Below are 27,879 nucleotides of genomic sequence, written 5' to 3'. Positions count from 1 at the left end.
TAGGAAGCCAGATACTGGGGTTTTAAAAGGATCTGTGATAAATGTGAGAGGACAAAAAAACCCAATCATTCAGTGCCAGCTAAGATGCTAAAAAAATTATGGAAAATTACATAAGTCAACTTTTAACTACTATCAGAAAATTTGCTATGAGAAATAACTCCACCTTAAACTTCAGTTTTAATTGCTCAGTTAGAGTTCACACGTTATTTAAGGGGAAGGGAACAGTCATCAAAGTCTGGAGTCACAGAATCACCATTCTTTAACTTCCAGTGGTCTTACTGATCAACGCACCATCTCACGCGACTATTAGAACGGTCTGACATTCCTCCCCAGGTGACTCAGGGCAAAAAGAGTCAGCACACAGCACCACACAGCCACAGTTACATGCTAGTCTCACGCATCTAAAATGAGGGAGACCAGCTCATCACACTGCCCCATCCCTCACAGACCTGAAACAAAGACAGACACAGAGGTAAGTTCTGCAAGGGCATGCACCCAAGCATTCGAAGGGCTGGGCTGTGCATAAGCCAGGTGGAGAAAACACAGTTTTCTATACTCTGTTAAATCACGCACACAGTTTTGATAATTTGGGCAGCTATGGGAAGTGTGCACCAAACCCCAACCTTCAGAGGTAGAAAGTAGTGCTCATGGTGAAGCCAGTGAGCTTGGGCCACACTGGCTTTATCACTGCAAATTTTCACACTCACTCTGTGAGAAGTTTGAGACCTGCCACAAACTTACCACTAATAAGTAGACATTCAAATATCTGTTCACTTCAATTCATCCAACAACCCCCAAGCACAAGCTGGACACGGGGAACAGAGTCACAGAAATGAACAACGGGACTAAGGTCAAAGCACTAAAGAAGTGCTTCAGGATGCAGACCCTGTAAACACGCTGCTACAGGCATGTCTCTGTGTTGCTTTTTCGGGTGAGATAAATAATAATATATTCCTCTATCGCATGCCTAACCAACAGTTTAAAACAAAACTGATGGGAAGTATCACTCTGAATGACTACCAGTAACATACAATAAAAAATGAGACAAGAACCTGTGTGAGTCTCCAGCTTACACAGGTAAGCTACATATCACTTTAAATGAACATTCAGCAAAAACAGGTGTATAACCAAAACTAGTGAAAAGTAAACCTGCTTGGCTATTATGAACCCAAGAGCTAAACACTTAAAACTCAAAAGCTATTTGGTCAATTCCCTGAAACAATCTAACTTGTGCAATATGACAGCCATCTATCAAATAGTTAAATAAATATGGCATCACTGAAATAACAGACTACTGTGTATCCAGACAGAAATCCAACTCTGAGTGTCCAACACTTCACTTGGGCAACAGGAAGACATGTCCAGGCAGTTAATAAATGCATATGTAATATAAACATTTCACAATATAAGATGCTTTTGAAATATTACCATTGATCAGCTTCTTTGCCATTGGAATAGGGCATACTTTTGAAAATGAAAACAAAAACTCAAAGTCACTGTTCTTTAAAGAAAAAAAAGGTAAGCAAAAAAGGTGAGCATAGTTGTTGTCTAGTATATATATGGAGAGAGACACATGTATATGTCCCAATAGAGCTTTATGCAGCCTCTTACAACCACAACAAAGAATACGTTGCCTTTTATTGACCCTAGTTTGACGGTCTGAACAGCAACATTCTAAATTTTAGATATAATTTCTCAGCATCCTCCATGTAGAGGTTTTCACTCAAGCGGTACCCATCTGGCAATTATACTTAATGTACTTCTTTCTACTAACCTCCCTGAGCCAAGCATCTTTTATTTCTTTCTCAGTCCTTATAGTTTTAGATTATGTCCTGAGTGTCCTGTGCACAGACTACCTGATCGCCTAATAACCTTCTCTGTTTTTTCAAATCCTTAATAAAACACAGTCACATGATTGATACAAGATAAATATGAACACATATACTCTTACAGAAGTTCTTCCATGGGCTGAGTTAAAACTACAGCCTATCAGAGACATAAACAAAGAATTCTTTCTGTTAAATTATTTTGACTCTATTGCTTTTCATTTAAAAAATAATTCTACCTGTGATATAGATCTTACCAAGACAGTTGAGAACTGGATGTGTCCATCTCATACCAGCAGCCTTACTAGAGATATTTCAGTGAGTGTTCCTGGGGTTTTATTAAGTGAACAAATTACTAATCAACAAACTTTCCATAATGTCCTAGGTGTTTTCAATAAGGTACGGAAGGCTTGACTGAATGGGCATGAGGGTACAATTCATAATAAGTTCAAAACACACACCAACTAAACATCTGTCTTTATCTTGCCCTCTCCAAACCCAAATTGCCTTACTTCTCCTTTTCTTAACAACAACAACAAAAAAGCAAACAATAAGCTGCTAAAGACACCAAAGACATTAAGTACAACTCCTCCCAAAGAGGTTTACTTACAGGACTTTGTGTCTTTTTTTTCATCTTATCAGTATATGCCCAGAAATATACACAGACATACCCACGCACGTGAAAAAAGCCAAAGTTCTCACGGAGTGGGACCCAGTGACTCACTTACCTCGTCTCAGGGTTGTAGCCTAATATGTAGAAAAATGAATCCACTCGGGCTTTAAACTCTCTAGCAGCAAATATGTCAGAAAAATGGGAGATGTTGCACTTCCCTCTGAAAATAAATGAAGAAAAAATGTTAGTAATGTCCTCAACAGCTTTGCAAACCATAATACTACTAGAAAAGCAGAGGTGGGGGAAGATGTAACTAAATCCATGGTATTCTAAGAACATGTAGAATATGGCTACAACCTGTTTAATTATCTGTTCAGAAAAACAGGAGTTCCCCCCCGCCAAAATAAGAAAATGTCCAATATTATATTTTTTTTGTTTCATGACTGCTTTAACCTACAACTTAACTGCTTTTGTCTCAGCCTTTTAGTCTTAGAATAAAATTAACTAAACCACAAAGACAAATTGAGGGCAGGATTGTGATGAAAGGATATTAAACTAGAAATGATGGGCAAAAATTTAAACCACAGTTACATTACTTTACAAAAAAAAAAAATACATCTAAAGTCTCTGTAAATCATCAAAGCAAAATGGGCCTTTTCTTCCTGCTACCTTACGAAAAGGAGAATGTGTAACTGTTAAATATTTTTCTTCTGAGTGTGGAAGAAATAAACTGTCTTGGAAATTAAAACCTAGAGAAATTTTAATTTTAAATATATAGATGGGTTCTAACACACACTTCCCAAATTTTCAGGTAACATTAACTAAGTTGGAAAACGCTTTCCCATGGAAATACTAGAGCAGTAAGGTTTCCAGGTTCATCTACTAACAAAAGTTAAACCACAATATAGCTGAAAACTCTACAATACTACACAACTCCTTAAGCAGCATTTCCACGCACCAAATATAAATGTCATTTACATTATACCATGCAGTAGGACCCACCATCCCACTACACACACCTACATACATACAGGAGTGCTGAGAGAAATTCCAGGGTTCCAAAGGAGGCAGGGAGGTTTTCAGAATTTCAACTCCCTCAGCAGTTACAGGAAGCAACTTTAACATCAACTGGAAGCCAAAGGCTAAGATTAGAGTAGATGGAATTGGAGGATCGAAGGCACATCAACAGAACCTGCAAGATGCTTCCAGGGATGTGACCTCCCACTGCGTGAGCAGGCATTCCATTCCCAGAAGGACTCCATGAGTTGGCACGTCAACAACACACACATGTGCTAATCGCCAAGGTGTTAGTGAAAGAAACTGAGGGATATCAACATGGGGATGGACATTCATTCACTTCCTAACAAATTAAAAAGCAATTAAAAATCCTCCCTTCCCACAGGGCTTAAGTAATCTGTGACCAAAGCCTCAGTACTGGGCAGAAGATAAGATGAGCCGAGACAATCTCCATTTTAAAAATTAAACAAAAATACTACTGATTTCTTAAAGTTCCTTTGGATACTACTGATTAGAAGATAATGTAGGGTTATTGAGCACTTAAAATATGGCTGGTATAAGTGAAATGAATTTTAAATTTTATTTAATCTCAATTAATGTATATTTAAATAGCCACATGTAGCCAGTGGCTACCATCTCAAACAGCACAGATTTATATAACAGTTCCATCATCGTGGCAAGTTCTATCGGAAGCACTGATCTGTAGGTGACACGATACAATTAAAGGAAAAAATGGACTAGGCATCAACTCTCCAGGCCCAGGACCTATCCTTCTAGTATTTAACTGGAACTAAAATGAGCTCCTGGAAAAGGATAGGCAGGTAAGACAACTTTTTAGATGAACAATGCACTCGCTCTGCAACTAATCACCCATCTATCAGAAATGATTCATCCCTGAAGCCTAGAAGAAATAAGTAAGTCCCTTTATCAGTTAACCAGAGATAAGTACATCTCTTATACCTATCTCATAAAAATATTACGAAGATCAAATGAGAAGTCTATGAAACGTTGTATACTGCTCCACGCTGTGCAAAATCAATTACTTCATCATTGTCCATTACTAAAGGAAAGCAATTCTTCCTTTATTATTCTTGGTTATTACTCAAATTTAAGTTTATCCTTAAACTTGAATAATTAATTAATTAAACATATAGAAACTCCTCTAACCCGCAATTCTAAACACAAGCATTGGAAATCAGTTATGTTTAAGACAAGGTTTCCCAGTCTCAGCACTACTGGCATTTTAGACATCAATCCTTTGCTGTTGGCAGCTATCCTGTAGTTAGCAGCATCCCTGGCCTCTACCGCATAGCACCCACACACATCATTGTGACCATCAAAAGCACTGCCAAAATGTTCCCAGGGAAGGGCAACACAACTGGCTTAGGGAAAATCCAAACAGTAGGAAGAGAAGGCTACCATATGATAAACTACTATGAAGCTGTAATAAATGGGGTTTTATCTACCACTGTGTCCTCTATTTGATTATATGAAGGGTATTGATCTTTGTATGTTAATTTTATATCCTGCTACTCAACAAAATTTTTTAGCATTTGATAGAGCTTAATCACTGATTCTCCGAGGTCTTCCCAATATGCTAACTTTATTTGCAAATACACCTAGTTTCACTTTTTCTTTACCCTTTCTTAAGCCTCTAAGTTGCACCTCTAATACAATGAAAATGTGGAAAGTAGTGGAAATAAAGGACATCCTCACCTTGTTCCTGACCTTAGTGGAAAAGCCTCCCAGGTGTTCCCATTAAATGGCTTTAGAATAACCGTATCATAATCATCGCTTTGGAGACAGGTTTCTTCCTTAGACTTATTAGCATGCTATTAGATGTTAACAGAGTCTTGCATAGTAAACCTACCTTGCATGCCTGGAATAAATCCCAGTTGGCCATAAGGTATTTTTGAATAAAATACTAGAATTTCTTAAAGCATTTGATTAATTAGATCTAATGTTTTTCCTCATTAATTTCTGCTTTTATCATTATTATTTCCTTCACTGTGCTTCTATTGTTGTTCATGACTGCTTTATTCATACTAGCCTAAATACAAACCAAATGTCCATCAACAAAGAAATGGGTAAACAAAGTATTGTATAATTTACAATGAGATTACTACACAACAACATATAGAAAAGAGCTACTGATACATAACCCATCAAGAAAAATCTCAAAAATTAAATGTTGAGTAAAAGAAGCCAGACACAAAAAAACTACATACTGTATGATTCCATTTACATGAAGATCTAGAACAGCAAAAAGGAATTTATGGTAGGAGAAATCAGAATAGTGGTTGTTTCTGGGTGGGAAGTTTAGAGAGAACAGGAGCTGAAGGGAACTTTCTGGGATGATGAGAATATCCCATGCCTTGTTTAGTGTCAAACAAATTTGCCAAAATTTATGGAAATGTAAACTTAAAATCTGAATTTTTCTGTATATTAAAAAAAAAAAAAAAAAAAAAGCATTGGGAGAAAATAAAACACCAGTCACTAGCATGTAGCTGTGGCTCTTGGAAGTGTCTGTCCCTGCCGGGTAAGGAGCCCGCAGTAGCAAAGCAGAGTGGAAGACAGGGGTTGACAGGGGCCGGGAGGCTGACCGTGGCTGGTTCTGACTGGCTGCCATCCGTTCTGAAATATTTTTCATATCACCTCTTGCTGAAGTAGAAGTGTGTACATGTGTACCATTTTAAGCACTCAGCGTCTTTCTCCAGGGCTCTCTTTTCACCATGCTCTTGCTCAAAACAGTATATTATTTGACAGTGTTTGTGAAATGGAGGCAGAGAGACTGTTAAGAGAAAACTGCCATCATGTCCACCTTGCTGAAACAAGCTGCTTTCCCAGCTTCCTCCGGTTCTGCATTCCCCATATCTTCACTGTTACCAGAAATAAGACTAAAGACAGGGAAGCACCATGTCTTAGGGTCCTTTTATTCAGCAGTAACAAGGGCTTCCTGGAAAAGACTTGTTCAAGTAGTGCTTTGTTGTGACGCCCCCAGTTACGCCCTGGATACCGCACCATCTAGAGAGTCCTGTGCCTGGTGCGAGAAGGCCATCTGAAGGGGATGAAAAAGAGGAGAGAACCTCCTCAGGCAAGCAGAGAAATACAAATGGAAAACTGTGGCCCAGAAATTCATTCCCTTAAACTGTACCCATAATTGAGCGAGTCTTCATACACCCCGAGACATATGCGAACCTCAAAGAAACTCGTGAAGAGGAACACAAGCTCACAAAGACTGCTTACAGTAGCTTGTTTGTTTACAGCTATTACTGTCACTCTTACCCGGAAATAAGGGGAAAAAAGATTTTGAGACAGGTCAGCATCGTGTCTATTGTAAGCCATTTGATTAATGACAGGCATAGTATCTTTTCTTTTTTAAGTTTCTTTTCTATTTCTAGTTCTTGTTTCTCTCGCCCTCCTGTGGGTTATCTGAACATTTTTTTAGGATTTCATCTTGATTTATTTATAGTGTTCCGAGTGTTATCACTCCATAGTTTCCTAGCGACTGCTCTAAGTAAAACAATATACAACATTACTTCCACTGAAGCCTCTCTGCCTCTCCACTTTTTAAATTTAATTTTCTTAAATGTTTGAGGAAAATTCTTAAACACTCCTCAAAGACACAAAAGTACATACAAAGAAATGGGAAAACACCCCCTATTCTTGGATAGGAAAACTCAACATAGCATTTCTCCAAACTTGATCTATAAATTCAAGGCAATCCTAATACAAACACCAGCTAGCTATTTTATGGAATAAAACAAGTTCTACTAATATTCATGTGAAAAAATCAAGCAACTAAAAAGGGGGGGAGCTAGCCCTATCAGACATTAAAACATACTATAAAGCCTCTATAATTAAGAGTGTAGTGCTAGCACATATCTAGACAATAGGAAATAGAATATCAAGTCCAGAATACATATGGAAAATAATACATGACAAAGGTGGCATCTCAAACCACTGAGGTAAAGACAGTAAATGGTACTGGGGCAGCTGGGTAGAATTTATCTTTATAAAGTGGTGTAGGGCAAGGCTTTCTAACTATGACTCAAAGTCCTGAGGGAATACTTGCAACAGGCATATTAAGAACTTTTAAAAAGTGAGAGACAAAAAGACAACAACCCAACAGAAAAGACATGAACAGACAATTCACAAAAATATAGACAAAAATATGCTCTAACTCACTGACAACCTACATGCATATACACAAGACAGCAGATGAAGAAACCACAGTACACCCACAAAACAGAGTACTACACAGCTATGAAGGAGAATGAGCTCTGAGGAGCAATTTCCAGAACATACCGCTAAGTGAAAAAAAGCAAAGCACAAAAGACTATCTATAGTATGCTACCCCTCACATAAGAAAGAAGAAGTTATAAGAAAATAGACATGTATTTGCTCATTTGTGAAAAGAAAATGCAAGAAGGATAAATTAAGAAGTGAAAGCATCAGTCATCTATAGCAGGTAGGGGGGCTGAAGACTGTATCTTCTTATAGCTCTGACCCTGTGAGCCACAGCAATAGTTCACAAACCCTTCCTTACCCAGAAAATAAACAGACAGTCCAAATCAACCAAGAGGAACCAAAAATAGAATGCAAAGTCTAAAAAATGAACCCAGCTATATTACAAATGAATAACACAATCACACCTAAGGAGCTACGAAAAACAGAACTGACCTGAGCAACTTTAGGAAACAGGCTCTTGCCTATATACTATACATAAGACAAAAATGTAGTCAGTAAACGTGCTTCTCACAGGCACATGGGTTACAAATTCTGAAACTAAGTCATGTGTACCGTAGAATTGGATAAAAATAAGCAAATGAAAATATATTTTATAAAAAAAAAAAAAAAAAAAAATATATATATATATATATTTTAAACAATAAGAACTGAGTTTTTCACTGTTGAAGAAAGAAGTTACCAGTAAAGAAAAGGGGAGGGGTACAATGAATCTCGTGGTTCTGCTCTGGGCCACGTGAGGACACAGGGAGAAGCCACCGGTCTGCACACCAGAAGGGGGCCCTCACCAGAACTCTGGCACCCTGATCTCGGACTTCTAGCCTCCAGAACTCTGAGAAAGAAACTTCTGTTGTTTATAAGTCACACAGGCTATGGTCTTTTGCTTCCAGCAGCGGTAACCAAGTAAGGTATCCATGAAAGTCAAATAGGGTCTTCAGTTCAATGGTACTGTTCTAATGCTATTTCTTGTTCCTGACAACTGTACCGAAGTTACATAAGATGCTCACACAAACGAAGACTGGGAGATGGATACATGGAAACTCAGTACCTACAACTTTTCTATGTGCCCAAAAGTAGCTCCGAACAAAAGAATTTTTAAAAGACTATGACGTATTCAAGGGCAGAGAGAGCGTGTTCCTCAGTTAGGTGTTCCCAGCACCTACACGGCCCTTCCCCTAGGATGAGCAGCTCAATAATGTGTTAAATGATGAATGAATGAAGAAATAAGGGACTGACAAGTTATGGTGTCTAATGAAGTACTAAGCATGTATAGACAAAACAATAAAAATGCCGTAGGCCAGAGTTATTTCACATATAAAAAGAACTGTAGACTAAAGCCAGGAAATGAATCTTAAGTTGCAAAACTAAGAGCTCTGAGACTTCACGAAACCCCTTAGGGAACTTGCAGAAACTAAAGGAACTTTGTTAAGTTCTGAGGAATGGTTGGGGAATTGTACCAAGACGTAATTAACCTGTTTCAATCACTACACATATGTGACGCTAGCTGCCCGTAGCAAAGGAAGGAGATAAATTGATTTGGGATGGGAAAAGGGCAATTAGAAGCCCTAAAGACCTAGTTTAGGATTTCTTGGCCCTGGGCTTCTGGTAAATTCACTCTAGAACATACTCCTATTAATATGAATTCCTAGGTGAAATGATACCTTGTAACCTGTAACCTACCTTGCATATTTTTTTTCCCAATAGGAAGCAGATAATCAGAAGGCTGGAAAGTAGCCCTCAGGCCGACGGAAGCGTTAGGATCTCCTGTCTGCCCTGCACAGTCAATGCTTGAGAACTCACTGTTACAGCTGCACCGTAAGCCCAAAAGTGTTGTCCAGGCCACATGTTCAGAGTCCAATCACAAAGCAATCGCTCTTGACCCTTCGATCATCAATTAAGTATTATCCTTAGGGTAAAAGTACTATCACAGCAAACAAACTGCAAGCTACAAACTAATGTGCTCGTTCTCAGAGCATCTACAAATGGCTCCCTGAGCTGAACACCCCCTCCCCATGCCTAAAGTGCTCTGAGTATCCAAACAATCCATCCTAGAGGCCACAGAGAAATAAAATAAATGGATGCTAAGTCACTGTACCACCAATAACTTAACACAGAATTATATTTAACTTCACTTTTCCTTTTTTTCCTTTTATGCTTTTAAGAAACCAATTCAGATTCATGAGCACTACTCATACTACTGAGTGTGAGATACTCTCTCTGCAAGAGGCTTTTTCATGCTCTGTACCTTACTGGATATAAAACCAGTTCTGGGTTCTGTCACTTAATCATGTGACTTTAAATAAATTTGTTAAAAAGGTGGCACAAAGGTTAACAAACTTGACCTTGGTCACAAAACTATGTGGCAAAGCCAGGATTCAAACTGAAGTCTTCCAATTTCAATCTGGAGCTTTTTCTTTTATTACCAGCATCAGCCAAAAATACTTAACCTGGGAACAAGGACAACTCAAAAATACTCCACTCAAGATACTAACACAGGGCTTCCCTGGTGGCGCAGTGGTTGAGAGCCTGCCTGCCGATGCAGGGACCACGGGTTCGTGCCCCGGTCTGGGAAGATCCCACATGCCGCGGAGCGGCTGGGCCCGTGAGCCATGGCCGCTGAGCCTGTGCGTCCGGAGCCAGTGCTCCGCAACGGGAGAGGCCACAACAGTGAGAGGCCTGCATACAGCAAAAAAAAAAAAAAAAAAAAAAAAAAAAAAAAAAAAAGATACTAACACAGTATTACTATATGGTTACTGATAAACGTAACGAAGAAAAGAAAATAAACAGTTGTAGAAGCTTAGCTTGAAAGGCAGGAATGAGGGGCAGCCAAAGCAAGAATTCAAAAACAGCAGCAGAGCAGTAATGCTGGACCCTCAACACAGACATCCACAACCGTGAAGATCCCACCACCTCTTCTCGGAATAACTTTGGTTTGGGTAGGGAAATGCTACAATCTCAATTTACACAGAGAGGCTGCCGAGGAGTTCTGTTTTCCTTTTGATTCATGATGGCTAAAGGACAAAGCTCTCTCTTCCTTTATAGCCCAACCCTAGCCCAACCGGCTTGAAAGAGAAAGTTATACACGGGTCTCCTCCTGAGTGAATGGAATGGCAAGAGCCCCTCGGAGTGCTGTGAGCCGAAAGAATCCGCACCACTGAGCACTTTGATCTCTGAGAAGAATGGTGCTAAGCACTAACACTGTCTTCTTCTTTCTTTTTTGTCCTCCATGTTTTTTTCAGTACATTCATTTGATCCTCTTTCATGTGCCTACGGCCTATTTTATTTGTCCTCTTTCAAACCTGAACTTATTTTTGGCAGTACGACTTTGTATCTGTGGAGAAAGAAAAAAATCCTTTCTTGGATAAATGGTGAAGGAAAAGGTGGGAAGAAAAATGAAAGCCTAACCCCCACCCCCATACTTTAAAATTACAGTAATCTTGCTTTAGTGAAGAGGAAAGGAATAAATAGAGATTCCGGGGGGCACGGCTACTCAATTCTGCTTTTATCAGAGATGATCTTACAGTGAGCACTCTGAGAACCAGGCGAGATTACTAAGCAACAGCAAGAACCCCCCAGATGAGCCCCAGATGCAAGCAAACGTCAACACACCCATAAGGATTACTGAGCAGCTACTAGGCCAGACCACCAGTAACCATGTGGTCACATTCATCTGGTGTCTTTGAAAAAAACCCAACTGTCAAGTCACACAAGAGATGCTCTATTTGAAGCTGACAAAGTCAAATTTAAGAAGACAGCTTTATAAAATCACTGTATGACCACTTTAAAGAAAATACCACAGGAGAAAAAAACTAATCAATAAGGGTTCTGGTCACATACACAGGAAAGGAAGATCACCACTTTAGCACTCCAGCTCTTTGGTGGTCAGTGAAGAGACAGTGACCTGTACAGTTACAGAAGACACCTGACTGTAAACCTAGCGAAAGTAAATTCATCCGGGTCCAGCTAGAATTACCTGGGACAACCCATTCTAAAAATGCTATAGTATAAAATGACTCTACAAACTGAAACAGTCTCTGATCAATATTTAAATACATTCACTGTAAGCAAATATATCAAAATCTGTTGATGACCAGAGTCACGTATCTCACATATTTACTTAACTTCAACTCTAAATTGCTTAAAAATCATTCGCCTCAATCAATGAAATAAGATGGGGGGTGGGGGAGCATGCAAAGCAGATAAGAAATAATCCCAGGACCAAGTCAATTGTCTTAGCTAACAATTTAATGGTTCCATCAATCTATCCAACCTGCCATTAACTTGCTTTGTTGAGCATGCAAGTTTAAGACTGGAAAGCCACCGCCAAGAAGACATGAAAAGCTTGGGGGAATTTTGTTAGAAGTTTATAAAACACTACAGGAATTCTCTAAATGTATCTGAAGTCCGGTAGGAAGCCAAATCTAACCACATACGCGCCCTCCCTCACAGCGGGGCCTGGCGGACTGCAGTCTGCAACAAGCCAAATCTGGCCCGCCACCTGCTCTTGCACAGCCTGACAACTAAGAATGGTCTTTCCATTTTTAAATGGCTAAAAAATAAATCAAAAGAAGAGTCATATCTCCTGACGTGTGGAAATTACATGAAATTCAAATTTCAGTGTCCTCAAGTAAAGTTCCATTGGCGCACTGCCACCTCATTTATTTACATGTTGCTCGTGGCTTTTGTACTACAATGGCTGAGCTGAATAGTTGCAACAGAGACCATGAAAAATTATCTGGCCTAAAAAGTTTGCCAAAACCTGCCCTATATTAAAAGTTGCTACTAATTTGCCTTCAAATAACTGGCTTTAGCAATGTAGCTTTGCACAAGAGACTCCAGATGGTTTTACTGAATACCATCTGAGCAATGTAATAGAGAAATTATTGTATCTCATTGTAGTTAAGCTAAAAGCCAGTAAATCCCTATGACTCCCCCCCCCCACCCCCGCTGCGTTGGGTCTACGTTGCTGCACATAGACTTTCTCTAGTTGCGGCGAGCGGGGGCTACTCTTCCTTGCAGTGCACGGGCTTCTCACTGTGGTGGCTTCTCTTGTTGCGAAGCAGGGTTCTAAGGCATGCAGGCTTCAGAAGTTGTGGCACACGGGCTCAGTAGCTGTGGCTCGCGGGTTCTAGAGAGCAGGCTCAGTAGTTGTGGTGCGTGCACGGGCTCAGTTGCTGCATGGCATGTGGGATCCTCCGGGACCAGGTATCGAACCAGCGTCCCCTGCATTGGCAGGCGGATTCTTAACCACTGCGCCACCAGGGAAGTCCCCTTATGACTTTTTTTTAAACCATGTTCTTTAACAGAGAAAGTGGTTCTTTCACCATTTTGTTATCTTCAGTGGGGAAAAAGGTATAATAAAATCACTTGTCCTTACTTCCTTTACCACCTAAGAAGCCCCAATTCTTCCCCTCATGAACAAAATATACCACAGTAAATAGGTATCTTTTTCTTGAAAGGGACAGAAACTACCAGAGGGTGTGAAGCAGAGGCTCACGGTCACTTTTTGGCATTATTACCTAAGACATTAAGGCTAGCAGCAATGTTACCTAAGAATAAAATCTTCTGTATGTTTTCCCTACTCCCAAGCTTTTTAGTAGTAAACTCTTCATACACACAGAAATTTAAAAGTATAGAGGGCAATGAAAATTCCTATAAACTTTGCCTAGATTCTCCTACAATTACATGCTGCCATATTTGTTTCATCCATTTTTTTAAATCTATCTTGGCAGTGACTGAATCTTCAGGAAATAATCTGTATAACACCCCACCCTAAATACTGTAGCAAAGAATTTTCAAGGAAAATTAAAATTAAAATACAAAACTCTAGAGAGGTTTTAAAAGAAAGAAGAAAGAAAAAGAAAAAAGTGGTTTTTCCCTCTCACACAGGTTAGTGAAGACAGAGGCAACCTCTGACACCCCAACAATCCACAAAATTAACACCAGAGTGTCAGTTTGCTGAGACCACAGGGGTAGTGTGATTGATATTACGATTATCAGATGAGATCTAGGCAGCTTAGACTCTCTACCTACAGTGGCCTATGACTTCTCCTTCACAGAAGGACCACACATCTCTGGCGCTTACCTAAGGGCAGCAGCGTGGTAAGTGTCAACGTAATCAGAAATGAAGAGCTCTCGGTTCTTGATAACTGGGTCTGTTATGACAAGTTCTCTTCCAGAGTCTGTCACACACACACACAAAAAAAAAGTTAATTAGGAGGATATTATAATTGAGTTTCCAGAAAGGATTAGGAAAATTTCACAAAATTTTTCTTTCAGGATCACTTCCCACTATAAAAGGCACAATAAATAACCAGGCCTGTCAGCAAAACAGAGAAGAGGAATAACATACAGCAGGAATAACAGGAGCAAGTGTCCTGTGGGATGTGTTTCTGCCCTTTATAAAGTCCCCACAGTTTGCTGAAATGTATTAAGCAGAAAATGAAAAAAGAAAGAAAAAGAAAACAAGTATCACATTTTAGCAACTTGTAAACTACTAAAATTTTCAGTGATCCTGTGCATCTGGTATTTTATTGCTAAATATTCCAGGATGGAGTGAAATCACACTGTTTCAAGTTGAAAAGAATAACCAAGTTATTTTTAATAAAGAACCATCATTTACCTGTTTTAACAGAAATTTAATAGTTTCCAAAAAAGAAAATACTGGTAAAATATAAAAGAACATTATTCTTCAAAACTGTTTTCACATTACTGCATTCATAGGCCTGACTTCTAATGTGAACTTTATTAATTAAAAGAAAAAGAAAGAAAGAAAGAAAACTGTTTTTGACTACTGGTTTGTTGACTCAAAACCTGTCACCAAAGGCAGTGTGAAGGAGTGAGACAAGCACAGTCATCCGGGCCAGAGAGAGCTGGATCACTGCCCCGGGGTCTCCACTCAGAAGACAAATAGCCTTGGCAACTCCTTTAGCATCTCTAAGCCTCGATTTCCTGTTCTGGAAGTGGGGAGTGACAACCCCGAACTCATATAATTAATGGGTAACAAATGTGAATCAGCTAGAATGAGGCCTAGCACCTCAAAAAAAAAAAAAAAATCAATAAAAAGAAGCTATTAGACATCTGAACAAACGTAATATACACTTTATGTACATATCTCACGTGTCAATAAAGTTATTGGGTAGAAACTACAATGCCAGAGGAAGAAAAAATTAAAAGATGCTCTGAACTACCTTCCTATTGTTCTAAAAGTTCTCAAGCTAAATTTCAAAATATTCAGGAAAGCTTTGCTTTGAAAACTGAAGTTCACAACCCTGAAGTTCAACAATACAGATCATTAAAAAGAAACAAAATACAATTCTATAGGGCTTTCAGTGTCATTAGTTCAGCATTAGGTGAGAAAAAGGAGTAAAAAGATGAAGCTACTTTTATTTCCGAAGAAGATCACTACTCCTGGTTTAAGGGAAAGATGCTACTAGCACATGATCAGGTTGTTTCTCTTTTAAGGCAGAAATAATGAAAGAACTCAGCAAAAAAAAAAAGAACATTCCAGTAATGTCTATTGATAAAAAGCTTTTTCAGTGAAAACTTTTCATAGTGGTTATCTCCATTTAATGAATGTTTTTACAAAGAACTTTGCCCAAAGCTAAGAAAGTGTAAGAATCAAACCAGAAGGACATATTTACCATTTTCATTATGTCGATCCTGAACCAAATGCTGATACACAGAATCTGGAACTTCAGATTGACGGTAGTACCATTTGACGTTCATGAGTAGGTGGTCCCTCTTACTCTGAAAAGGAAAATCTAACAGCATTAGGAACAGGATTTCGGGTGCCCACAGGTGCATACCATACCCATGATCAAAAGCCCCGGAAACAGGTGGACAGGCAGAGAAGGAGACACACAATTACTACCAGGACCACAAAAATACATTAGTCAATTATGAGGTCAATTTTCATTTTTTGAAAAATCCCAGCCACAACACCTCTCTGACTCTATCCCTCAAACTTGCTTATTTCAGGAAACAAAGGAAACCAAACCTGAATCTATAAATCTCCCCAGTTTGATTAACTAATTCATTCGATATATTTTTTATTTAGCATTAATTACTCAGTACACTACATGAATGCGTCCTTCCATCTGAAGCTTCAGTGGTGTTGGCAGATGTTTAGAAACTGTTTCAGCACACTGTCAAGGCCATTAAGGGCAATGAGTTTTTCCTGCTACTTTACTGCCACTTATGCTCTATGGCAAACTAACACGGCAAACTATGGGTGGTGAGGAAGGTACTATGAGTCCATGGAGCAGGGATCCTGTCTCATTTATCTCTGAATTTCCCAAGAAGAGAACACCTTGGACATGGATATGAATAATAGTGTTCTATGATGGTCAGGGTCCCATAAATGTTTGTGAGACACTTAACCATCTTATCCCTAAAAGTTAATTTTGTTCCTAGTTCATTCAAAGAATAAAGAATCAAATACTGCCTTTCCATTTGAAGGCTGTGGGGCTAGGGCTTGAGGGGACCATCTCTGTGTACCTGGTCATGAAGCATCTCAATGTGGCAGTGCACTAAGGCTTCCCGGGGCCTCAGAAAATACTTTCCGACCCAGCTGAGGGCCGTAAGGGACTTCCCCCAAGGTGAGTGAAATACCACTCCTCTTAGCAGCAGCTTCTACCTTCTCATCACAAGTCAGTGGGTCAGAAATGCACGAGAGCTAAAATTCGAGAAACACCTCATGTTCATACGGGAGATGGCCAAATCCTAAAGTATGTCAAAGGAGCCTTCTCTAATGAAGTAAGATGCTTGATGCTTACATGAGAGGCTGCACAAAGCCTTCACTAAAAGACCAGGAAGGCTCAAAAATATTTTTGCTAAAATATGTAAGCCATTCAAAGAACCAGAAAGAAAGCAACTGCCAAAGGTCTTGACTGAACTCAAACGTGAAGAAGCGCTATTCCAAAGTGAATTCCATACACACTGAGATTCTTACTTTTGCAATTAACTGTCAAATATAGGGCATCATTACTGGTTTGAATAAAAGAGACTGCATACAAAGAATAATCCTACAAAATAGGTACTTTTTAGTTTTTATCAATTTTTCACTTTTATATTCTACACTGCTTATGCTGAGGGTGGGAAAAAGAGGACAAATCAGTACGCTGCATAAAAAGAATACACTTTATATATAGTGTAGGAGTTTACAGACAGAGCAATTACTTCCGGCAAGGGATTAGAGAGGAAGGAACATCTGACCTGGGAAAAAATGGGAAATATTACAATGAAATTTTTTCTAGGCAAAGGAGGAGACCTGAGAAATACACAAAGATAGAGAAAGTTCAAGACATATATAAGACACATGCAAGTGGTCCATCTGCATGCAGCACAGGAAAACATTCTGCATGATGGTGAGGGGAACCTGAATCCTAGCTGGAGTTTGGCCTTTAGTGGCTTTTTAACTCTCTGGGACAAATGGGGTCTTCTATCTGCACTGCTGACCAAAGCCACAGGCACTGAGGTGCAAAACCCCAGGCCGAGGGAGAGCAGCTAAAGGGCTACGGTATCTTCCTGAGGCAGGATGATAAAGAGCAGACCAGGTTGAGCGCACTCATCAGGGAAAGAAGGCGACACCCCAGGGGAGGGGCAGGGCCTGTTTGGCAGTACTCAGGGATAAAACCGGTTAAGTAAATACACTGTCCAATACAGGGCTTCTCAACCTAAAAACTACTGACATTTGGTCCAGATGAGTCTGTTGCGGGGGCCTACCCAGCGCACTGTTAGATGCACAGCACCATCCCTGGCCTTCAACCACTAATGCCAGCAACACTCCTCCCTCATTGTGACAACCAGAAACGTCTTCGAATACTGCCAAATGTCCCCTTCGGGTGCGAAACGCTCCCAGGTGAAGCCCAATGGTCTAACAGTTTCCTTTTTAAGGAAAGCTAAACCAGAATGGTAAGACTAAACTCTAATTCAAGCACTACTGGGCTGGGCTGGTAAGTACAGGAAAGTCGGTCATGGTCCAAATCCCAACTCCATCACCTCCCTGTTACATGACTCTGAGCACATTACTAAGATTCTCTGAGTCTACCCTTTTCTGTAAAACAGGATTATCAAAGCCTACCTAAAAGGACTCATGAAAAAACTGAAAAGATGGAAAAGCATCTGTAACTGAGCAGGAACTCAAAAGACTATTGCTTTCTGTTAGTAGGTGACTCTAACCAGTGTTTCACAGAAAACTTCAAGAACTTTGCTAAGAATTGTAGGAGTGCTATCTTCTCCAGAATATGGTTTCTTTCAGGAGATGATAGTGATGTCTAGTCACTGAGCTATTAATGGATGCTTCAACACTCACAGCACAAAGGAATTCAGATCTACTAGCAGTCCTAGCAACAGTGTTCTAAAATTTATACTTTTATGTACTTCTGTAACACATCTAAGATGTATGAATACCAAATGACCAAAGATACTATGAAAAAAGAAAATTACAGGCCAATATCTTTGATTCATAGAGATGCAGAAATTCTCAACAAAATATTAGCCAACCAAATCCAACAACACATAAAAAAGATCATACACCAGGACCGAGCTGGATTCATCCCAAGTTCACGAAGATGGCTCAACATACGCAAATCAATCAATGTGATACACCACATTAACAAAAGAAAAGAGGAAAACCACGTGATCATCTCAACAGATGCAGAAAAAGCGTAAGATGTATGAAAATGTGAAGGGCAACAGAAATAACCTTTAAAGGTACTATAATCACACAATGTCTATTTTTCAGAACCAAGCCAGTGATTCAGGTGACAGTTTGAGGTATAATACCTATGTTATCTTCTGACCCAGGCACATTTAATGATTCCACCCACACAAAATTACCACTCTAGTTTGTTTGTACCTAGATTTACCACTCCTAAGCCTTTACAAAGGGAGTTGAAAGCCTACTGGATTTCCTAATGCAATACTACCCAACAACCAGGGGGTGGCGGCATTGTGCTTAAAAAAAAAAAAAAAAAAAAAAAAAAGCCTCCAGATTCTGAATCCCACACATGGCAAAGGCAGGCAGGCTCAATGTAAACAAAAGTTCTGAACGAATGTAAGTAGCTCTAATGGACACAATCTTCCCAAATAGGCCAGGAATTTAGTTAAAGATTAAACGTCTATAAAGGGAGGCACCGTGTTGTTTCAGAGGCACTAGCCTAAAATCAGGTAATCTAGGATGTTGGTGCTGTCCACAATCACTAGTTAGCTGGGGGTGACCTTAGTGAAGTCACCCAGCCGTCTGACAAAGTGAGGGACAGAACAAGATGATTTCTATGGTTTGGTTCCATCTTACATGCCTATGTTTAGATTTCTTCCCCAGACTTAACCAAGTAGATAAAATAGGATTGGGAGAGCACCCTTATGTTTTCTCTGTATCACACAATGGCATTAGCTCACATTACCATCCTAAGGAGTTTCAGGAACTAAAACGTCATCTTCCATGGAAGCCGCCTACTACGCGCTAAGGAACAGCAAAAGGGAGCAGAGGGCACCCCCTCTCCCGGTACTCGCTCCCTCAGCCATCAATCATGGGAAATCTTCATCTTCTTTACACTTTTCACTAGGCTAAGAATTCTGCTCAAAATCACAGAAAATTAAAGGCAGACATGAACTTAGAGATCATCTCATTCAACCCAAACCATCTGGGTTTGGGGCCAATTACCTCTCCAAGCCTCAATTTTCTCATATATAAAATGAGGAAAAATAATAGTCTATATATACTTCGTTAGGTCATGAGGATTAAATAAATGAATATTAAGTAGAGTGGACTGGCTCTCAATAAATGCTGGATAGTACTATCACTGTTTTACAGATGAAGAGAGGAGTTAAGCTATATCAAGAGGCTGGTTATAAATCCTGATTTTCTCAGATCCAAAATTATGCTCATAAAAGCAATACAAAAGTAAATCCAGTAGCAAATTAGAGGGAAAGTTTCTTCACTTTCGCAACAATTCAAGAAGCATGTCAAGTATTTCTAACAAATATGCCTCATTATTGACTAGTGATATAACTGGACAACTGCATAATGGTCAAAGTGGTTATACATGACACATTTTAAACACAATGTTGAATGAAGAAGGAAGCGGTGAAAAAGCTTCCCATGTGAAGGCATCCTGGGGTACATTTGTGAACACAGAGAACAGCCCAGGGGGAAGCGAATGTTTCCCACCACTTCTTCTTTAAGGAGAGAGAGATTGGTTTGACTGCGTCCAGGTGGTGAGGTGCACCAGCATTAAGAGAAAACCACCAAACCAGTCTGCTTACAGTAACGTTTCACAGGCCCTGTGCAAAAAAGGAGAGGCGCTGACTCTGGGTTGAATTATGGATTTGTCCATACCCCTGGCCCAGATTTCTTGAAATAAGGGATGAACGTAAATTTAGGGAAATAAAGAGTCTAACAGAGGACAAATCCCATCACCACCTGGGTTTAGAAAAGACAGCTTAATGGTAGGTGTTCAGCAGCAGAATAGGGAGGATTTCCAGATATTTGCATGTCAGGCAATAGGTTGAGAAATAATGAATTAAAAAGTCAAAACTGAAATTAAACATTGAGAATAAGATAACTGAGAAAGGCAGACTAGAGGGAAAGGGAGGCAACAGAGACCAGAAAGGAAAACAGGAGGCTGCTGCTGAGGGACACCGGTTCACTCCGCCAAGAGCGCACACCTCAACTACCCCAAGTACAAATACACAAGATCCAAGGCTGAGAAGTCAACTTCCCTTCCCAGAGATCTTTCATGATTATTAATATGGTACTTTCATTGATTTTAAATAGCCAATCTGTGTCCTTCCTAGGACCAGTCTTAATTATCTTCCTCTGGGGAAACATTTTTACACAATATAAAAAAAATAAAAGAAGTGCAGGGGTGCGGAGGTGGTGGTGGTGAGGACAGGAGTTCATTAATGGCCAAGCAGACAAGTGCGGAGATCACCTTTTCAATGGTCTTTATTCCCAACCAGAATGGGGACAACAGTAACTGTATACTCAACCTGCATCACAGAAGAAGGACCTTCTCTGCTCTACCAATCATCCACCAGGCCTTGCCAGGCTACCAGGGCTCCCAAAGCCCTCCAAACAGTCCCCCCACTGTTATCAAACGTGACAGAAGGATCGGGGCCAAAGACAACCCAACTAGGATATGAAGGTGGATATCATCACATGAACAATTCTGCAAAGTCAAAATAATCTGCTAGAGATAACACAGAACTTCCTTCAAATTCATAACTGCTTAGTTCTTGGGAGCACACATTTCAAATAATGGAAGATCTAGATTCAGAGTCAGGTGAAATCAGACCAAAATTCTTGTTGTATAAAGCCAAAATGGCCAGTCAGGTTTTTCCAGAAATTTGGGAAATAGAAATAGCTAACATTTGTATACTGTATGGCTTAAGAAGATTCCCTTTGGAGAAACAAAATGGTGAAAATAAGGTGAAGAGTTACCCTTCCAGGGTGCTGCACGGCTGTTTTGAAGTTGTATTTCAACCCTGCTGAGTCTACCTCCACCAACAGGGTGATGCCTGTTGGGAAGATCACCCTCAAAAAGACCTTGGGGACACAGTCTTAGTGGCTTCAACCATTCCTGACTCTGGGGGAGGGGATTAGGGACAGACAGTAGGGTCTAAGATTACCAGTCTTCAGAGGCCAAGTATAACTCCAGGCATATGCACAGGGGAATCAATCTAAAGATAAGCTTTCGGCACTTCCCTGGTGGCACAGTGGTTAAGAATCCGCCCGCCAATGCAGGGGACACGGGCTCAAGCCCTGGTCTGGGAAGATCCCACATGCCACCGAGCAACTAAGCCCGCGAGCCACAACTACTGATCCCGCGTGCCTAGAGTCCGTGCTCCACAACAAGAGAAGCCACTGCAGTAAGAAGCTCGCACACCACAACGAAGAGTAGACCCTGCTCACCGCAACTAAAGAAAGCCCGCGCGCAGCAATGAAGACCCAACGCAGACACAAATACATAGATAGACAGATACATAGATAAATTTAAAAAATAAAAATAAAGATAAGCTTTCTGCACCCGTCAGAAGATCGTCGTCATTACTCAACTATGTGGATGAACATGAGGACTAAGATGAAATCAGGCAGGAAATATCTTGTAATATTATTTCAAACCCCTACGCTACTCCTAACATAAGACACTAACCGTGTAACATTTTCTGTATCTATATATTTATATCTAAATAGCTTTGTAGTCATTACAGCTCAAAAGGCCATCAAAGAGTTATAGGAATACATAAGTGCCATCAGGGCTCAGGCCATCAAGGTCCACCCATCTCAGAGTTCTGCTCTCACACGGGTACCGGGAGGTTAGGCGAAAGGCCGCAACACTGACTGCAGAGTCTCGTTCTCCAAGAAGAAAGGGCTCCGAGTATCTCCTACAAATAATCCCACTATCATGTACAAATCTCCCTAATATACTGAGACATTAACCAAACATTTTGTTTCCTTTTATTTGAGAGGGTATAGTAAGGGCAAGTATACTTCTTACTGACATCGACTAAACAAAGTATCCACGTTTGTTTTGTCCTAAAATGCCCTTTTCTTCCACCTTTCTCAGGTGTGCGCACTGCCCAATGGTGACTGAACCGATCTGTGAGAAGAACTATGACTGTAGCGCACCTCCCTTACGGAGCCACAACACTTGAGCTTCCAGTACAGAAACTTGTTCAGTGGTGTGATGGTTAACTTTATGTGTCAACTTGACTGTGCTAAGGGATGCCCAGACAGCTAGCTGGTAAAACGATATTTCTGTGTGTGCCCACGTGGGTGTTTCTGGGAGAGGTCACACTTCGACTCAGTAGACTGAGTAAAGAGATCTGCCCTCCCCAATGTGGGCGAGCATGACCCAATCTCTTGGGGGCCCAAAAGGAACAAAATGAAGAAGGAAGAGCAAATTCCTTCTCTCTTCTGGAGCTCGACATCCATTTTTCCCTGCCATCAGCCATCAGAGCTCCTCTTCTTGTGCCTTCAGACTCTGGGACTTAACACCAGCAGCCCCCCTGGTTCTCAGGCCTTCAGCTTGAATTTAATTATACCACATGCTTCTTGCTTCTCCAGCTTGCAGACAGCAAGTTATACATATACTAAGGGACTTTCGACCTCCAAAACCTCATGAGACAACTCCTATAGTATATATACATATATCTATCTCTCCTATTGGGTCTGTTTCTCTGGAGAACTCTGACTAATACAAGTGGCTACTTATCATGTACTGATTGGCCTTTGCAAATGGACATCACCTGGAACTACACAGGGGTCTACTCAGAACTAGCATAATGAATTAAATAGATAGAAGAAACAAGCAAACCATATCCATTTGATTAAGGTGCTTACTGCTGTTAGGCCCTAGAATCAAGGTTGTTACAAGCTCATTTTCCAAACCGGTGGCACTCAATCCAAAAGACTGTTTTCAAGAGATTGCATCAGCATCTGGGTCTGTGCAAGAGGATTTAAATCATCTGGAATCCGATGGTGAAGCAAAAAGGTGGAACTCTGGGAGGGCAGATGACTTTTTACAATGTTTACAACCAAGATGTGCAAATAACTGGTTATATCCAAATCCCCAGAAAGATGATGCTACTAAAAATGTGCTGACACACAGGCTCCAATGATCAGAAATAATTTTCAAAATCACTGTTTCTTAATGATGTCTTGTCTATTAATGGTAGGACCAAAAAGGTGCATGAAAACAAAATTCTCTCTCAACTGCTAACCAGGGAGTCAAAACTCAATAAGGCAATTTCTATCGGGGATTACATTATGGATGAACAATGAAATTTTCAGACAATGGATTCCTGTATTTGCAGTGGCGAGGCCAAAACTGAGTACAGGGGTAGCCCTGGGAAAATTCGTACTTCTTGGCCTCGTAAGATAGGGAGACAGGGTCACTAGGTAACCTCTGCTGTCCTTGTCTTCTTAAACTGAATAACAAGTTTATGTCACACACACATAGATAAGCCACAGTTAAAGGGAGACTCAGCATATGGGGACATATATAGCAAACTAAAACACATTCATGTGATTTCCCACATGAATCGTGTTGATGTACACCTGACAAAAATACTAAATGTCAGATTCAGGATTTAAAGGGTCCCAAAATTCAGGTTGAAGGGTAAGCTAGAAAGATGGAATTTCACAGACAGATTAAGTCCCTATACTTGGATCCCAAAAATCTGCAGCCCAAACCCAAAATAAACCCCTTCCTAAAAGACAGTATTCTTTCCAGCAATCATGATTACACCGGATAAATCTATAACCACAAATTTTCTATTTGGCCCAAAAGATTTCCCCCGTAACAGAAAATAGCTGTTTATAGGCATCACCATAAGAAATTGCCACATTCCTCGTAATCCCTACTAAATGTCATTAAACACTCCACTGAATTTCTGTCTTAAAAAATCAAGCCCAAATACTACAAAGTTTAACATGTTTGCAATACGCTGGTTGTTGTTTGGTGATCGTGGTGATGGCAGCAGCGACTTTACTCATTCTGGGGGAGTTAATTACTTCTTGTACATGACATAGTCAGAGAAGTTACAGAACTCTATCACAAATTAATGATGGGGCAGGAGTGAAAAGCAAGTTAAAGAAAGGGGTGGGCAGAACCTGGGCTGTAGTCTTCCAAAATTCTCTAGAAATTTCACAAATTAACTATGACATTATTTTAGAAATAAAAATTACTAACTTATGATTGAAGATACATAACACAGATTTTACTATTAAAAATTGATGCTGAAATATCTTGAAAAGATTTCACTGAGTCAACGTGTGCTTTACAGAAGTGGTTCTCAGACTTCTTAGACTCAGACTCTCATCAAAATTATTGAGGAATTCCAAGAGCTTTTGTTTATGTGGGTCATATCTTATCAATGTTTACTATATTAGAAAATGAAAATAAAGAAAAATTTTAGACATTTTTAGTAACTCACTTAATAACCCCATTACATGCTAATGTAAATAATTACAACAAGCAACTATCCTTTTAAAACAAACTAAATTTAGGAAACCAGTAATAATTATGTTTTTACAAATCTCTCTGATACTTGGCTTAAGGAAACAGATTCTCATATCTGATTCTGCTTCAATCCGTTAAGATGTATCACATCATTTGGCCTTGGTAAAGCCCCACGGTACACTCATGAGAGAATGAAGAGTGCAAAAGGCAAATGATGTCTTGGTATAATCATGAAAGCAGTCTGGCCCTGCAGACCCACGGACCATAGGTGAGAAGAGCTGCTCTATGCGATGAAGTGAACAAACTGCACAACAGTCCCGGACGCCTCCCTCTCAGACTCTGGTAGTTGAAACAATTTTAGCAGGCTCCCCAAATGGAACCATGGCTAGAATGTTAGAGCACACGTGTAGTTAGAAGTCAGAAACTATTAAAAAATAGAAGTTTTTATTTATACAATTAGACATTGTAATGGTGAGCAGCAAGTTAAACTCCTAAAGAAAATCTAGGTAAGGAGCCTCTTGTTTCAACTTAAGATATTTTTCTTTCTAAAATTTGAGCTCGTGATATTGAGAAATATCTTGATTCAAACAAGAATATAAATAGGGCTATACTAAAAAGGTACAGTTTAAAACAATGGTGAACCTATTAAGCCGAAAGCATGCAAGGAGAAAATAGGTAGTAACCTGGGTAACTTTTATTCAAGCAATTTGCAATTCCAGGCAACTTTGTGGCCATTTCAACAATGGTGCTGCCTCCTACCTAAGAAAACTTGACAACATGAAACATCAACTTTTAAGAATAAAACAAACAAACCAAAAAAAACCCAACCAAAAAAACCAAACTTTTAGCTTACCATACTATACTGAATTATCATCTTTTATAAAGATGAACATACCTATTTTATGTGAATCCAGCATTTCCTCTCTTTGTAGGTGATAACCTTTTTGTATCAGTTTTCTGAATTAAACTGCAAAACATACAGCTAGAGTAACACCATAAAATACCTTTTAGAAGCACAAAGATTTTTAGAATTGAGTTTCTGTACATTTAAGGAACACTAATATAGGTTCAGAAATTATTTAAATTTAAATAAAGTCAGCCTACATAGTAAGAATCCAATTACAGCTAACAAACATTTTGAACTTGCCAATAAATAAATTCAAATAGTTTGGTTGAAAAGGGGAAAAGTCAGTAGGAACCCTAAAAATTCAGGTTTTCCTATTTCACTTTATATAGTCAGTTTTAAGTATCTTATTTATTCTTCTCTCCTTTTGACTTACACCAAAATGAAGACTGTAACCTCTAATACCTGCTAGTCTATTTATACCTGCTCTATCTACAACCATTTTTCTAATACAAACATATGCCCTGACAGCTTATCTCAGTCCACATGCCAGACAACAAAGGCCCGCTGGCCTGCTGGAGAAGAAACGGAAAGCAGGAAATGAGAAGGCTGAGTTAATCCCAGATAATCGATCAGGGTGTTCAGTCAAGTATGAGCCAAGCTGAGGAAATGCTGCTTACAAAAAAGGAAGAAAATCAAAGAGCATATGACCAGAGCCACGGTTCATTTTAAAATAGGTTAATTTTTGCCAAGAAGATTCCCCATCATGTTCAAGCACTAATACAACTTACATAAATGTTAGTAAATTCTGAAGGAGGACCATTTTCTTTAAAATCCTTCATCCTCTATCCTTTTTCAGAAATGTTTCAATTTGGGGGTTTTGTTTTACTGTTTTGGTTTTGGTTCATCTATTTTTTTCCTAAATCAGCTTTACTGAGGTATATTTTATACACAATAAAATTGTGTTTGATAAATGTGTTTTATAACCACCACCACAATCAAGATAGGAAATATTTCCATTACCACAAAAAGACTAACTTCCTTTAGAATTGATGAATCTGCTCTGCTGAAAAAGCTTTTGTGCCAGAGAATGCTAGAAAAACATTCTAATCTAAATTCCTTCCCCCATTTTAACACAAAGAGACGTTACTATGAGAGAAACAACTCTTGAGTCAGCTGTGATCTTCTTTCTACCAGCTGATGCTGGAGAAGACCACTACAGACAACAACCCCCACGTTCTTCAAAATCAAATAATTTGCTAGATAAAACTTCTGAGCTGAGACTTCAATGATCTCCTAAAAACCCCAGAATATGATAACAGTTACAGAGACAATAGTTATGAGAGTGAAAAAAATGTTTTCAAATTAGTTTTACAGTATAATTTCCTCAAATCATGTAATCCATATTTAATGATCTTCTACCAGGTATCAGACCATTGTTCTGGAGCTACATACTGAGGACTCTGGAGAGAAAAAACACAGATAGTCCCAGTCTTGACAGAGCTAACATTCCAACAGAGGGACAGACCCTTTAGCAATCTCTCCACCCTTCCCAAAAACGGTCAGAGAATGGTTAAGTGCTTTAATAAAGCCACTGGCAATGAAACCCGCCACTTAGTAACCACACAATCCCAGGCAAGTAACATTTTGTATACTGTGTTTAATCTCTTCAGGTACTGTCTTCCTTAAAACTAGCTGTCTTTTCAAAAGCACCTGAATTTGGCAGGGAAAAGTGTACTGCGCTTCATACAGACAGAGAAGGGGGGTTAGATCACCTTAATAAATCTATACACCAATTTCCCCATCCACAGGGACCACACAGAAATCCAAGCCTCTGTCTCTCACTAAGGCTGAGTTTTGTTCATGAAAACTCCAGAAGGTTTTGTGGTTTTTTGGACCTCCTTTACTTTTCTTTTATAAAATGTATTATGAAAAATTTCACAGGCATAAAGGTATAAAAATAACATAACTAGGGGCCAAACATATTTTAAGAAATAAAACATAACCCAACCTGAAGAAACTGCCTATACACTCCTTCTAGGCAGGTCTCTCTTACTTCCCCCCCGAGGTAAACACTATCTTGAATTTACTGTTGCTCATTCCCACGCAGTGCTTTATACTTTTACTTCATACGTACATACAGCTAAAACTATATAAGGTATCATTTTGCAGTTTTTACCCTTTACATACATGATACCGTACTCTGCCTCTGCAATCTGCTTTGTTTATTCAGCATTATGCTTGCATGATTCATCCATGCCCTAGTCCATTCATTTTAAATGATACATATTACATCTATGTACAATATGCCACAATTTGTTCAAACATTTCCTGCTGATCGATACTTGGGTCATTTCCAGT

The 27,879-nt window shown here is 39.5% G+C and overlaps 1 protein-coding gene across 1 annotated transcript in view; it reads right to left on the bottom strand.

Annotated features, from left to right (window-relative positions):
• Window positions 1-27,879, bottom strand: part of RERE (arginine-glutamic acid dipeptide repeats) — a 423,849-nt gene that overhangs the window by 156,193 nt on the left and 239,777 nt on the right. The window contains exons 5-7 of the mRNA XM_024750016.1: window positions 15,348-15,453; window positions 13,790-13,886; window positions 2,555-2,659 (exon numbers count right to left, since the gene is read on the bottom strand). Of these exons, the coding sequence (XP_024605784.1) occupies window positions 2,555-2,659; window positions 13,790-13,886; window positions 15,348-15,453 (308 nt within the window). The remainder of the gene's footprint in view (window positions 1-2,554; window positions 2,660-13,789; window positions 13,887-15,347; window positions 15,454-27,879) is intronic.

This window comes from Neophocaena asiaeorientalis, unplaced genomic scaffold (assembly GCF_003031525.2).
Source record: "Neophocaena asiaeorientalis asiaeorientalis breed wild unplaced genomic scaffold, Neophocaena_asiaeorientalis_V1.1 scaffold275, whole genome shotgun sequence".
Classification (NCBI taxonomy): domain Eukaryota; kingdom Metazoa; phylum Chordata; class Mammalia; order Artiodactyla; family Phocoenidae; genus Neophocaena; species Neophocaena asiaeorientalis.
This window is presented reverse-complemented; position numbering and strand designations above follow the sequence as displayed.